The sequence below is a fragment of the Grammomys surdaster genome, unplaced genomic scaffold (assembly GCF_004785775.1).
Source record: "Grammomys surdaster isolate TR1022 unplaced genomic scaffold, NIH_TR_1.0 203, whole genome shotgun sequence".
NCBI classification, from domain to species: Eukaryota; Metazoa; Chordata; class Mammalia; order Rodentia; family Muridae; genus Grammomys; species Grammomys surdaster.
In genome coordinates this window covers 32,425-45,493 of record NW_021604648.1, presented here as the reverse complement: position 1 = coordinate 45,493, position 13,069 = coordinate 32,425, and the positions used below count along the sequence as shown (strand labels likewise).

The 13,069-nt window shown below is 53.3% G+C and overlaps 1 protein-coding gene across 2 annotated transcripts in view; it reads left to right on the top strand.

The window, feature by feature from the left end:
• Positions 1–10,208, top strand: part of Pde2a (phosphodiesterase 2A) — a 60,652-nt gene extending 50,444 nt beyond the window's left edge. For both annotated transcript variants that reach the window (XM_028770601.1, XM_028770602.1), the window contains 19 exons: positions 171–301; positions 1,089–1,200; positions 1,620–1,659; positions 1,788–1,851; positions 2,191–2,263; positions 2,371–2,548; positions 2,795–2,907; positions 3,647–3,724; positions 4,602–4,724; positions 5,244–5,314; positions 5,549–5,671; positions 5,978–6,065; positions 6,240–6,287; positions 7,261–7,335; positions 7,467–7,566; positions 7,834–7,946; positions 8,317–8,355; positions 8,509–8,615; positions 8,855–10,208. In XM_028770601.1, the coding sequence (XP_028626434.1) occupies positions 171–301; positions 1,089–1,200; positions 1,620–1,659; positions 1,788–1,851; positions 2,191–2,263; positions 2,371–2,548; positions 2,795–2,907; positions 3,647–3,724; positions 4,602–4,724; positions 5,244–5,314; positions 5,549–5,671; positions 5,978–6,065; positions 6,240–6,287; positions 7,261–7,335; positions 7,467–7,566; positions 7,834–7,946; positions 8,317–8,355; positions 8,509–8,615; positions 8,855–9,062 (1,884 nt within the window). In that variant the 3' untranslated portion in view covers positions 9,063–10,208. The remainder of the gene's footprint in view (positions 1–170; positions 302–1,088; positions 1,201–1,619; positions 1,660–1,787; positions 1,852–2,190; positions 2,264–2,370; positions 2,549–2,794; positions 2,908–3,646; positions 3,725–4,601; positions 4,725–5,243; positions 5,315–5,548; positions 5,672–5,977; positions 6,066–6,239; positions 6,288–7,260; positions 7,336–7,466; positions 7,567–7,833; positions 7,947–8,316; positions 8,356–8,508; positions 8,616–8,854) is intronic.
• The last annotated feature ends 2,861 nt before the right edge of the window (positions 10,209–13,069 follow it).

Below are 13,069 nucleotides of genomic sequence, written 5' to 3'. Positions count from 1 at the left end.
GGAAACCCTTTGCTCAGGCCCCAGTGTCTTTGGAATGGGGTAACCTAGAAACGGGGAGACAAGACTCAGAGACTGTGGCATCCTGTCCTCATGCGGTAGCGGGCTGCAGAGTGTGGTGAGAGCTGGGGAAAGAGGTGCACTGCCTCCTCACTGTTCCCTCCTCTCTGCAGGATGATGTGCAACAGCTGAAAAACATGTTGGGCTGTGAGCTTCAGGCTATGCTGTGTGTCCCTGTCATCAGCCGAGCCACTGACCAGGTGGTGGCCCTGGCTTGCGCCTTCAACAAGCTTGGGGGACACTCGTGAGTTTGGGAATGGGGATGTCATTAAGGAGTTGGATCCGAGAGGCAGGGCAGGGCCAGTCATAATGTGAGAAGGGGCCCAGCAGTGATAGGGCTCAGTTAATGCAAGCTTGCTGATGCCCCATCATCTGTTGTTGTTTTGGTGGTTTTTGCCACTGTCCCTCCATGAGGGTGGGAGCATCAGGGAAGGGCAGGAGGACAGCCAGCTCTAGTGTTAGCAAGTCTCTAGTCTGCAGGGGGAGACTAGCCTTGATCTGAGTGACTCTAATCAAAGAAGGGAGATGTGGCTTTGGTTTCAAGGAGCAATAGCTCTCTTGAAACATGTTGGGCTGTGAGCTTCAGGCTATGATGTCCCTGTCATCAGCCGTGCCACTGAGCAGGTGGTGGCCCTGGCTTGTGCCTTTAACAAGCTTGGAGGGGATTTGTGAGATTGAGCATGGGGGTGTCATGGTGTCATGGCAGTAGCCCCTGGTTCTAGGGAGTCTGGAGAGGGAAGATCACGTGAGCCTAGCAGTTCCAGGCCAGCCAGGGCAATGTGTTTGTAAGCCTGCCTCAAACAAACAGAAACAAGCAGTAGCCTAAGTAGGCGTCGCATTTTGGTCTGAGGACAGTAGAGCTTTCCCTTGAGAGAGCTCTGATCCTGGAAGGGTCATGTGTGCAGTCCCAGCGTGAAGAGAGCTCCATTAGCTGGTAGGCATGAGCTTCCTGGTAGCATGCAGGAAAGCAGAAAAGGGCCGAGAAGCCCATCTTCCCTGTGCTCTCCGGTGATCCCCAGCCCTTCTTCCAGCTTCACAGATGAGGATGAACATGTGATCCAACACTGCTTCCACTACACAGGCACGGTGCTCACCAGCACCCTGGCCTTCCAGAAGGAGCAGAAGCTCAAGTGTGAGTGCCAGGTGAGTGCCTGCCTTGAGCTCCTGGAGCTTTTCCCAAACCAGCTCCAGCCCCAGAAGGCTATCCACAAGGGTGATGCTGCGCCTGTGTTATCTAGGCCAGTGGCAGCACTGCAGCTAGGTAACCTAGTGACCTGGAAGTCGCTTAAAGAGGGAGGTCAGTAGTTCCCCGGGCTCTAGGCACTATCTGTGATTGCCCTCTAGTGTCTAACACAGGTACTACCACAACATCTGGGCAGCAAGAGGCAAAGGTAGCAGAAGTCTGAGACTTCCTATTCTTCACTGGGCCAACCCCCAGCTCTTTCTCTTAGTAGCCAAAGGGTTTCACTAGGCACACCAGTTCCCAGCCTGCTCTGGGAGCACTTGGGAAGGGATGAGAACTTCCTGGGCCATCTTTATGATCTTCACTTCCTCTTTCCCAGGCTCTTCTGCAAGTGGCAAAGAACCTCTTCACCCACCTGGGTGAGTGACGGTCTCCCACACAGACAGTTTGGGGAGGATACTCCCACATGGGCAGTTTGGGAAGGAGACATGGAGGGCTTGCCTGGCATCCCTCAGATCTCACATGCTTCTCCTTCCCCTTCCCCCAGATGACGTCTCTGTCCTGCTACAGGAGATCATCACAGAGGCCAGAAACCTCAGCAACGCGGAGATGTGAGCAGAAGTGGGGTGGTGTGGGAGGGGAAGCCTCAGCCCTCACCACTGCTGCCCCCTCCCTGCCTTCTTGTCAGGCATTTCCTTCTGCCTGGGCTCTTGTTTCAGCCAGGACAGCGCTAGCTTCCTTTGCCATGGGTTTCTATGACACATAGTAGAAACTAAAAACAAAGCAATACTAAAAAAATAAAACGCAAGTGGAGGAATACTTGGAAATGGCCACCCCTGAGGAGAGTGTCTCACTTTAGGACACTTTCCAGGCTCTCAAAAATCGCTACTCTAGTCATAAGTGGTTGGGGAGGTGTCAGGACCCCACGAACCAACCAGTTCTCTCCACAGCTGCTCGGTGTTCCTGCTGGATCAGAACGAGCTGGTGGCCAAGGTGTTCGATGGTGGCGTTGTGGACGATGAGGTGAGGGAGTATGGAGGGTGTCCGGGAGTAAGCAAGGGACTTGGGGGAAAAGCCACATTTGAAAGCAGGCTAACTTCTTGCTTTCTATTCCATCCCTGTCTGGGCAGAGTTATGAGATCCGCATCCCGGCAGACCAAGGCATCGCGGGCCACGTGGCCACTACGGGCCAGATCCTGAACATCCCAGATGCATACGCCCATCCGCTTTTCTATCGCGGCGTAGACGACAGCACTGGCTTCCGCACGCGCAACATTCTCTGCTTCCCTATCAAGAACGAGAACCAGGGTGCCGACTTGTGGCCGCCAGGGGCGGGGCCTGACGGGGCTGGACAGGGGCGTGACCGGGGCGTGACCGGGGCGTGACCGGGCGTGACCGGGGCGTGGCCTAGGGGAAGATGGTCTTAGTTTCTAGGGTCGGGAGCTGAAGAGATTGGGATTGTCTGGTCTTGAGCTTTACTTCCAGGAGAGTTAGGGGAAGGCAGGTCTCACTGGACCACTTCACCAGCGATTCCTGTTTTCTCTTTCTTCCCAGAGGTCATCGGTGTGGCTGAGCTAGTGAACAAGATCAATGGGCCATGGTTCAGCAAGTTTGATGAAGACCTGGCCACTGCCTTCTCCATCTACTGTGGCATCAGCATCGCCCACGTGAGGGAGCGCTACTGGGACGGGGAGGGTGTCCTTCTACTCCCCATATCTGCTCTCTTCGTTCTGGCCTGCCTATGTTCAGGGCTCAGATCCCAGAGAACAGGGTGCTGTGCAGCCTGTCATACATGCTGGCTCATGAAAAATAAAGGAAAAGAAACAAAACCCCACCTAGTTCTGCTGGGCTGGTGGTATGGGCCTGTGATCTCAGAACTTGAGAGGGAGTGGGAGGAGGATGGAGTTCAAAACCTGGCTACATGGCAAGTTGGTGGCCAGCCTGAGCTACATGAGACACTGTCTCAACAAACAAAATCCCCAACTCACACATTCAAAACCCTATTGGTAAGATTCTACCCCTACCCCAGCAACTCCAAACCAATCCACTGGTCAGCATCTTTTTAGCAAACGTTGGGTCTTTCTGACCATGCTTTTGGCAGCTCTAGCCTGCAAATCCAACCTAGGTTCCCGAGTTAATCCCTCCTTTCTGATCTTCTCCAAGGGCTACCAGGTTCAGGGACAGTGTGCCTCAGATGTTAAAAAAATAGGGAAGGCCAGTAAGAGAGCTGAGATTAGAGTCTGGGTGGGGCCTGAACACTGGGCTGTTGCTAATGGCTTATACTGGGCCTCCAATGGGACAGGAAGGAGAACTTCTGCAATCTGACCCATTTGTGCCAGTTCTGGGCATTTCGAGGATGTCACAGCCTTCAGCTCCAGCCCCACCTTTTCCGTTTTCTCCCTTCAGTCTCTCCTATACAAAAAGGTGAATGAAGCCCAATACCGCAGCCACCTGGCCAATGAGATGATGATGTATCATATGAAGGTGAGGCTTGCTTGGAGGTTCTGTACATCTTACAGTCTGGGACCACCTGCTCCACATGTCTTCTCTGACTCCCAGAATCCTCTGCAATCCAGATCCAGGCTGAGCTTGGCTATTGCTGGCTTTTGAGAATGGGAAAACAGATCCACACCAATACCTGGCCTCTGCTCTGCCTAGGGGTCTTCCTAGACTTTCCCACACTCCTCTCTTAAACTTTTTTTCTTAGCCCGATCTGAAGGCAGCCAGCAGGCTTTCACCCAGGAGAAACTCTGGTTCAGACAGCTACCCCCATCCCACATTCAGAGTGTATGCCCCACTTACGGAATCCCTGAAGGCTAAAAACCTTGCTCAGGGCTTTCCCCTGCCACTCTGGCCGCAGTGGCCATGCACCCTTGCACGATCCTAATTGCTGATACAGTCCCATTACCAGGCCTGTTTCAGAAGAGCTACCTCGAGCCTTAGCTTAGAGTATATGGCAGTCACTGTTCAATGGGCCATCTCCTCTCACCTGTGTCCCAAACTTTGGGAATAGGCAAAAAGCAATAGTATGTGGGACTGAGATTAGATATTAGAAGGCTCTCCCTGAGAGAAAAACTGATAGACTTGGAGTCTGCGAAGGGCTACCAGGGGTTGGAGTATCACAAACGGGCATTCTTTATCATTGTCTAGACTTGTCAGTCATGGAGTAGTCATCTGGGCATAGGCAGGAGACACAGGAAGGCGGGCTGTAGTGCTGTGGTGATCTTTCCAGTGACATATAGAGTTGGTATCCAGCTTGACGTATGCTGGACAGGGGATCCCGCATCTGCATGGGAATTTGATGGGAAGGACACTGGAGAGGGAAGAGGGCATCTCCTAACATCTGGCTTGTCTGCTCTAGGTCTCTGATGATGAATACACCAAACTTCTCCATGATGGCATCCAGCCTGTGGCTGCCATTGACTCCAACTTTGCCAACTTTACCTACACTCCTCGGTCTCTGCCTGAGGACGACACTTCTATGGTGAGCTGGCCCTTCTCAGCCTAGCTGGCACATGGAGGTAGAGGGTAGGAAGTACAGATGTTAGTTAGATGTGCATAAGAACTTCTGGGTGAGGCAGGAACTCCCAGTAAGGATATGGAGTCTCCTTCAGAGACAGGCTAGGCATGCCTTTCGCCATTATGGGGCCACGGGGTGGCTTAGGGGACAGCAGTGGACTGGATGGGGCTCCAAAGCTGCCCCTGGAATGTGGTCTTGAGGCGTGCAACAGTGCCCATTCCTCTAAGACTACATGTGAGCTTGCTTTCGAGAAGTCTTAGCTCTCGGGCCCCTTAGATGTTGGATAGTTCACAGTTTGGCACATGCTCATTCGTCTATTCAATTGTTCCTTAGGTTTAGAATTTTAAGACTTTAAATTTTGGGGTATGAAGCTTCAAGAGAAGGCACATCTTGAGAGTGACAATGTCATTGACATTCTCTCTCTCTCTCTCTCTCTCTCTCTCTCTCTCTCTCTCTCTCCCTCCCTCCCTCCCTCCTTTACAGGCCATCCTGAGCATGCTGCAAGATATGAACTTCATCAATAACTACAAGATTGACTGCCCAACTCTGGCCCGGTGTGTGCCCCAGCACTGCCCTTGGAGCAGGGCCCAGTTCCCCTTCCCATTGCCCCAAGTATTCTTGGGTGGGGGGACCAGATTGTGGGGATGGGGAGGGCTCTGTGAATAAGGATCTATTCTCAGACACTGGATCATGAGTAAAGAAAGGGAAGAAAATGCAATGGGCAGTCTGGAGGGCTTCCGGAAGGAGGAGAGGCTGAGGCCCCTCTGCTGCTTTGGCTCCTCCCACAGATTCTGCCTGATGGTGAAGAAAGGCTATCGGGATCCACCCTACCACAACTGGATGCATGCCTTCTCTGTCTCTCACTTTTGCTACCTGCTCTACAAGAATCTGGAGCTCTCCAACTACCTCGAGTACGTGGCTGCTTTCCTACATCTTCCAATAATGAGGCCCCACTTGTGTGGCAAGTCCTTTACCCGGCCACTTTCTACTGTGGGGGACGGGATGCTGTACAGCCCCTGCCTTCCACAAGGGCTCTGCTCAGTCATGGAGAATGACGGACCTGATTCTCCCAGGACTGCCACGCTCCAAAGGAGAGCTGCTTTCTGGAACCTTTTGACTGGGTGGCCCCTGGGCATCTCATCTAGCTGACTGTCCTCTGATGCACGCACCCAGGGAGGACGCCCTGGTGACATTTCTCTTTTCTACTCCCCACCTAGGGACATCGAGATCTTTGCGTTGTTTATTTCCTGCATGTGTCATGACTTGGACCACAGAGGCACAAACAACTCCTTCCAGGTGGCCTCGGTGAGAGCCTGCCCTCCTCACAGTGGGGACCCTCTGCCTTGCCCTTCTCAGCCTGAGAAGGGATGGCAGCGAGAGCAGCATCTGGGGCGAGGGAAGGGAGCCATACCCTCAGTGGGAGGGGCTCACTCTGATCCAGACAGGAGGGGTAACCAGAGCTTTTATGGACTTTTCCAGAAATCTGTGCTGGCTGCTCTCTACAGCTCAGAGGGCTCTGTCATGGAGGTAAATCACCATCCTGCCCAGCTGCTGTTCTGAATCCCCAAAGCCAGTGACTTGCAAGCTAGAATGTTCTCAAACCATGCTCTCTAGCCAGACTGCGGGAGTAGTGCCTCGTGGGCTTCATTTTCCTGAAACAGACACAGGTTGGGGTGAGACTAGGCCCACTGGGTCAGCCTGAGCCAGGTTTGCAAAACCAGTGGGAACAGGGTAGGCCTGCCCCTCAAACCTGCCCCTTCGGGCCAGCGTAAATTCTAATCCCCTCAGTTTAGCCTTAGATTGTGGGATGGGGGTTGGCATTGAGGGGCACTGGTCTGTTCTCCAATGGCCTCCTGGGTCAGGAACAAGATCCAAGACATCTGAATTTCCTGTGCCTTATGTGGTCTTGATTCACAGCGTGAGGTGTGAGCCACATCTTCAAGGTCACCTTGCCCCAGGCTGTCTCCCACAGCATCCCCTCCAGAGGTTGCCCCTAATAGCACACCCATAGAGATATGCTTGTGCTCACTGTCTCCCAGGAGGCCTGATGGCAGCCCTAGTCCTGCCCTTTGTCCCTTGGGATGAGCTTGCTCCTCCTCCAAATGACAGCCTTTCACTATCAGGAGACAGGGCCTTGCCCTTGCCTCCTCACTGCCTTCCCTTGTCAGCAAACAAATATTTTCTGCATGAATTAGTGTCCAGGACATCAGGGGATTGTTTCAGAATTTTCTTCCAGCCTGTGAAGCCCTCTAAGCATACCTTATTGGGTCCCTTCTGGTGACAGCTAAGGGCTCTGAGTCATGGAGCTGGCTGGGGACTTGCCCAGGGCCATAGAAAGCTCAAATAGAGCACTCTCAAAGGGAATAGGGTCCCTAACTCTCCTTTCTATCTGCTCGCTGAGCTTGGGGGCCAGTTCCTGCCTGTCTGTTCTGCCTCTCTGGGAGCCTCTGGTGACAGGGGCACTTTGACCCAGTGGGACCCGTCTCTCATCTCCCTACAGAGGCACCACTTTGCTCAGGCCATTGCCATCCTCAACACCCATGGCTGCAATATCTTTGACCACTTCTCTCGGAAGGTGATGGGCTGTGTGGGGGTGTCCTTGGTGGGAGCTAGGAACTGGCTAGGCAGAGGGAGCTGAGATCCCCCTCGGAGTGGATCGGATGTGTGCACCAGGGACCATGACTGTCCTCCCCTGACACTCTCCAGGACTATCAGCGCATGCTGGACCTGATGAGAGACATCATCTTGGCCACGGACCTGGCACACCACCTCCGCATCTTCAAGGACCTGCAGAAGATGGCTGAAGGTGCAACACCTCACTGCTGGGGAGGGATGGGTGGTTTAGCATGGAGAGCTGCCCACCTGAACATCTGAAGTGGCTCTGTCCTGTCCTTAGCCCATTCTTGGGTATGGTATCCCTCCAGGTAGACCTAGTACTAGCCACCTTCCATTAGGTGAGCTTTGCTCCCCATGGGATGCTGTAGACCCACTTTGGGACAGGTCATGGGACACTTGTTCTCAGAAGGGACAAAGAACCTGGACCCTCCCACTTGACCACATTGTCCCCCAACAGTGGGTTATGACCGAACCAACAAACAGCATCACAGGCTGCTTCTATGCCTCCTCATGACCTCCTGCGACCTCTCTGACCAGACAAAGGGCTGGAAGACCACCAGAAAGATTGCGGTAAGAGCCAGCCCTCTAACCTCAGGAAGTACAAGCTATACCCAGCTCCATGGGCCCCCATAGTAGCTTGAACACCTTTCTGTGCTGAATTCAGCCTGGTTGTATTTTGAAGAGTCAGAAACACAGAACGCCTCAGAGCAACAGATGAAGTGACCCAGGTGTTCACTGAACTCACCCAGGGTTACATAACAAATTAGTGGCTTCTGGCAAGTGGGCAGAATGCAGATATTGTACTGTAGCATCTCCTGTTAAGCTAGCGAGGGTAGGCCCTGGGTGGGACTAAGACACCCGGCCTCAGTTTGCCACCATGGGAATGGGCTTTGGTGGACAGATGCCACTTGCAGGAGGTGATGACATTGTTGCCTTCTAGGAGCTGATCTACAAAGAGTTCTTCTCTCAGGGAGACTTGGTATGTGTCAGGTGACCTTGGATGCCCAGGGTAATGTGTATGCCGAGGGAGGGGTGTTCCTGACATGAAGCTAGGAGGGTTTGGGTTAGCTGGCTCTACCTGCTACCTGATGGAGGAGCAGGAGGGGCGGGCCTGATGATCTGGTGTCTGTAGGAGAAGGCCATGGGCAACCGACCGATGGAGATGATGGACCGGGAGAAGGCCTACATCCCTGAGCTTCAGATCAGCTTTATGGAGCACATCGCCATGCCTATCTACAAGTGAGCATGTGGGGCACAGCTGGGACCATGCATAGAGAGGGCGGGGCAGCCCGTGTCTGCCTCAATGTTAGCAAGAGGGCTGTCTCTTCATCCTCAGACCCTGGTGGGAAGGGGTCTTCACACCATGCCAATCCCCAGGCTTCATAGCCTTACAGAAGTGCTATCTGGGGGGGGGCATCAAATTTCTTGCTGTCTGGGCTCTGTTTTCTGGCTTCTGACCCCATCCCTCCTATCCCCAGGCTGTTACAAGACCTGTTCCCCAAGGCAGGAGAGCTATATGAACGTGTGGCCTCCAACCGAGAGCACTGGACCAAGGTGTCCCATAAGTTCACCATCCGGGGCCTCCCCAGTAACAACTCGCTGGATTTCCTGGACGAGGAATATGAGGTCCCTGATTTGGATGGCACCAGGGCGCCTGTGAATGGCTGCTGCAGCCTCGAGGGCTGAGTGATCCCCTCTAGGGATCCTCCCTGCCTAGCCCTCCTTTCACAACTCTACCAGTCTGTCTGATGCATTGGGAACCAGAGCCATGGGTCCTGGGTTCTAGGCCAGGATGTCCCCTGTGACCCGGCACATGCCACCCTTCCTGGGCTTCATCTTTCTCATCTGCAGAAGGAAAGCAAGATTCCCAGTCTCATACAATGTTTGTTCTTCAAGAGCACAGTAGTGACCAGTGGCAGTGGGCTCCCTTCTGCACCTCTGACTATACCGTGCCCGGTCCTGCCCAGGCTGCTCCATCTCTAAGCCACGTCACAGAACCTTCTGTGACCCTGTTAGAGCCCTACTAGGTCAGTACCCTTGTTTTCCTGGAGGAATCCCAGGTCTCTGGAGACTCCAAGATCCTCATAGAAGAGTGACAGAGTGATGAGTGAGCAGAGGGTATAAAACAGTCACCAGCTGGAAGTAGCCATCGTGTGAAGGTACCCGAGGGTGCCTCTGTGCTTCTGGTAGGACTGAGACTCTTGGAGGATGCTGACAGCCAGGCTCAGCGCTCTGCAGGAGGAAGTGCTCCAGCAGAAAGGACAGGTATAATGAGCAGGTCGGATCCTCAAGCTGGGAGACAGTCCTGTACACACCCATGCCCTTCAGGTGGTGTGACCTGAAGCAAGTTCCTTTCCCTAGCTAGGCAAGACCCGGATCATTAGCCAGCCCATTCTCTCTTTAGATCAAAGTCTCCATAGTTCTGTGGAGTCTGTGAGTGGCTGTGGCATGCTCTGCCACCCCAAGGCACAGAGAGCCTAACCTTTCTTTCCTGAGTGTATCCCCTTCGTCTGAGCCCCTCTCCCATTCCTGCCACCCGAGAGGGGCCTGGTCTCTCCCAACAGGGCTTCTCTCCTCTTCAAGGCCATATCCACACGTGCCCCCAGGGCCTCAGGAGACTCTCCCAGGGCTGGGCCTCTTGGGTGAGTGGCCACTAGCTTCTCTTCTGTTTTGTTCTGTATGTGTTGTGGGTGGGGGAGGGGGCCACCTGCCTTACCTACTCTGAGTTGCCTTTAGAGAGACACGTTTTTCTAGGACTCTGTGCACCTGTTGTATGTGGTCCCGTGGGCTGAGTGCTTTGTACATGAGAATAAATCTATTTCTTTCTACCAACCCTCCTGCAGGAGGTTGTCTGTGGACTCTGTCTGTACACTAGGTGGAGGGGAAACAGTTGGCACAGGCAAGTGTCCCTAGAAACTCTCTGACTACCAAAGCTTTTACCCCTAGACCCTACTCTCTCTTCTGTGATACCCCTGTCCTGGGGGCAGGGTGTGTCACAGACCTGTTGACATCATTCCTGGCCCATATATGGGGGCTAGGGGTTGTTGGCACACAGGAGGCTCAGGTATGAAACAGTGAGAAAGTATATCAGCTCACAGATTGTGGACTAGAGAGAAAGACCTGAGAGTCAGAAGCAACCAGGGAAGCCGCTCGGAGGAGGTGACCTGTGGCTCCTTCTACACCTCTGCATGCTGGTCTGCTGTGGTCATGATACCCAGATGGCCAGCACTTGGGTTTCAGAGTCTCTTTAGCTGTGGGGTTGTCTGGTACCCATCAGTCCCACATCCTTGTTTCTCCTGAGTGTTGTGGAAGGGGTCCCCATGTGTGTCAATCTCCATGCCTGATTTGATGATGGATTGTGTCTGTGGACCTTGCTGGATGAAGAGTGGACCTGAGAGATGCTGGCTTGCAGGACAGTGGCCTGTGGTTGCACAGAGGCCTGGAAAACACACTGGGAACTGAGGTTCCTGTGTCCCACGTTTACTCATCTCTACCCTACCCCTAGCTTGGGGGGCGGAGCTCTGGCAGGACTGTCAGAGTGGTCAGGGCAGCTGCCTGAGGATGTCAGAGATGAAGACTAGGACCTGAAGACCAGGACCAGGGACAAGGCTATGTGGGGGAAAGGCTCTCTCTTCACAGAGTCTGCAGGCATCCCTCATAAGGTCACACAACACAAAGCCAGCCCCACTGGCCTCTTATAACTGTCCTATCTTTCAGACTTAATGGTTATAATTGGCATTTTATCCAAACATCACAAGATTCCGTGGCATAGATGCCACTGGCCCATTATGTAGCTGAGTGGTCCAAGGTTTAGAGAAGTACTTTGCCAAGGCTAGGCTGTGAGCCAGCCCGGCATGTCTGGCTCCTCTCCAAGGCCTCTTCTTCTATAGAATAGAAGGCTATCCTGGAGGACAGAAGTTTCATCTGCAGTTTGGGCAGTACTGCCATGATCCATACCGGTGACAAGAGTGGGCTGAGCCCCAAAGAAGGAGCTGGGATCGGAGGAGTGTGTGCGCTTGCATCCTGAGAATGAGTGAGTTTATTCAGCAGTTAGTCTCCGAGGTGACAAATTACATCTGATGAATAAAAGCTACTTTTAAAGTTGATCCCCTCAGGGCTCAGCCTTTTTAAAAGGGGATTGGGATGAGTGTGGTGTCCTGGGTGGGTGACCCAAGGGTGGTAATAGGTAAAGGTAATAGGGTAAGAAGGGGCAGAAAGCGGCTGTTTTCCAGCCATGTTGCAACCTTCTGGTGGTGGCAGGGGAATCGGTGCAGTGGTGGGGCCAGATCCAGGGAGGCAAAGGAGAGAGAGGAACTGGACCCCCAGGGAGATCAGGGCGGCCATTGCTCCGGAGGCCAGGCTCTGTCAGGATTAGGAAGATGGGAAGGCAGAATGGGTATGGGGAGAGGAAGGGATTTTAATGGGGATCTTGTCTAATAGAAGTTCACACTGATGGGTGAAGCACAAAACCAAGAGCTGTCACCACACAGAGGCACCTGGCTCTTGTAGTCCTCACAAGGCCCCCAGGGCTTTCCTTTCTATCAGGGCAGGATAGGCATTGGGATTCCTCCTTGGTGTCAGTTTTCTCCAGAATTAGAAAGGAGGAGCCTTGGTGGAATGGGAGGGAACTAGAAAGGAGACTGTCCCACATCACATGGGAAGCCGTGTGTGAGCGAAATCTCAGTGCACACAGCACAGCCAGGGTGTTCTGGAGGGAAACACCAGGGCGAGTCCCTGTAGGAAGCAGAGGATGTCATCATGTTTGGAGATTGGTGAGTCAGGTGTGACAACCAATGGAATGGCGGCACCTGCCAACATGGCTGCCCTTCTCAATACCTAAGTCACCCACCTATGGAGAAACTACAGAAACGTGTGAGAAGTGTGGGATTCTAGGACCCAGGACAGTAGCCAGGATGCACAGGGCATGAAGAGAGAACAAAGGGAGAAGCCGGGATGGAGGAGAGCACTGCACTGCTGCAGGCCACCTGCATTACTGCCTGCCATGACAGCTGTACACATCCCGGGAGAGGCCTCCTCATGGTGCTGCTTGGAGAGCTCCAGTCTGGAAATCCACAGCGTGCTAACTGTGGCTATGGGGAGCTTGGCTATGGGGAGCTTAGAGTTCAGCTTTACCTCCTGCCTTAAAGTCAAGACCCCAACACATACAGAATACAGCTTACCCCCAAGGGCTTTTCACCTCTACGGGTGTCCCCAAGGCAAGCACTGGCTCACAGGTCAAAAGAGTACATGGGTTCAAAGGAAGATGGAAAGCCAGACGATACAGAGAAATGGGAGGCAGATTCCCTGGAACAGATGGGCCCTACTCTAAAATAAATGCTTTAAATTTACTTAAGGAGATAAGGGAAGATAATAGCAACATGAAGTTAGAGCAAGAAATCGTTATAAATGAGCCAAGTAGAAATGTCAGGCATGAAAAAAGAAAACGTTTGCATTAGAGGAAGCTATAGGAGAGAAGGCGGTGGTGGAGAGAACAGTGAATGAAGTTTGCCACCAGCTAGGCCAGCTCTTGACCAAGGCAGTGTGTGGGGGAGGGACAGGAGCTCATGTGACAGCCACTGTAAGAGCTGTGGAAGCCGGAGGTCGCTGAGTCCTCCTGACAAGCAGCTCAGATGAGGGGAGAGGGGGGTGTCTGTAGAAACTCGCTCAGTGGTAAAGCTGAGCTTTGGGGCTCG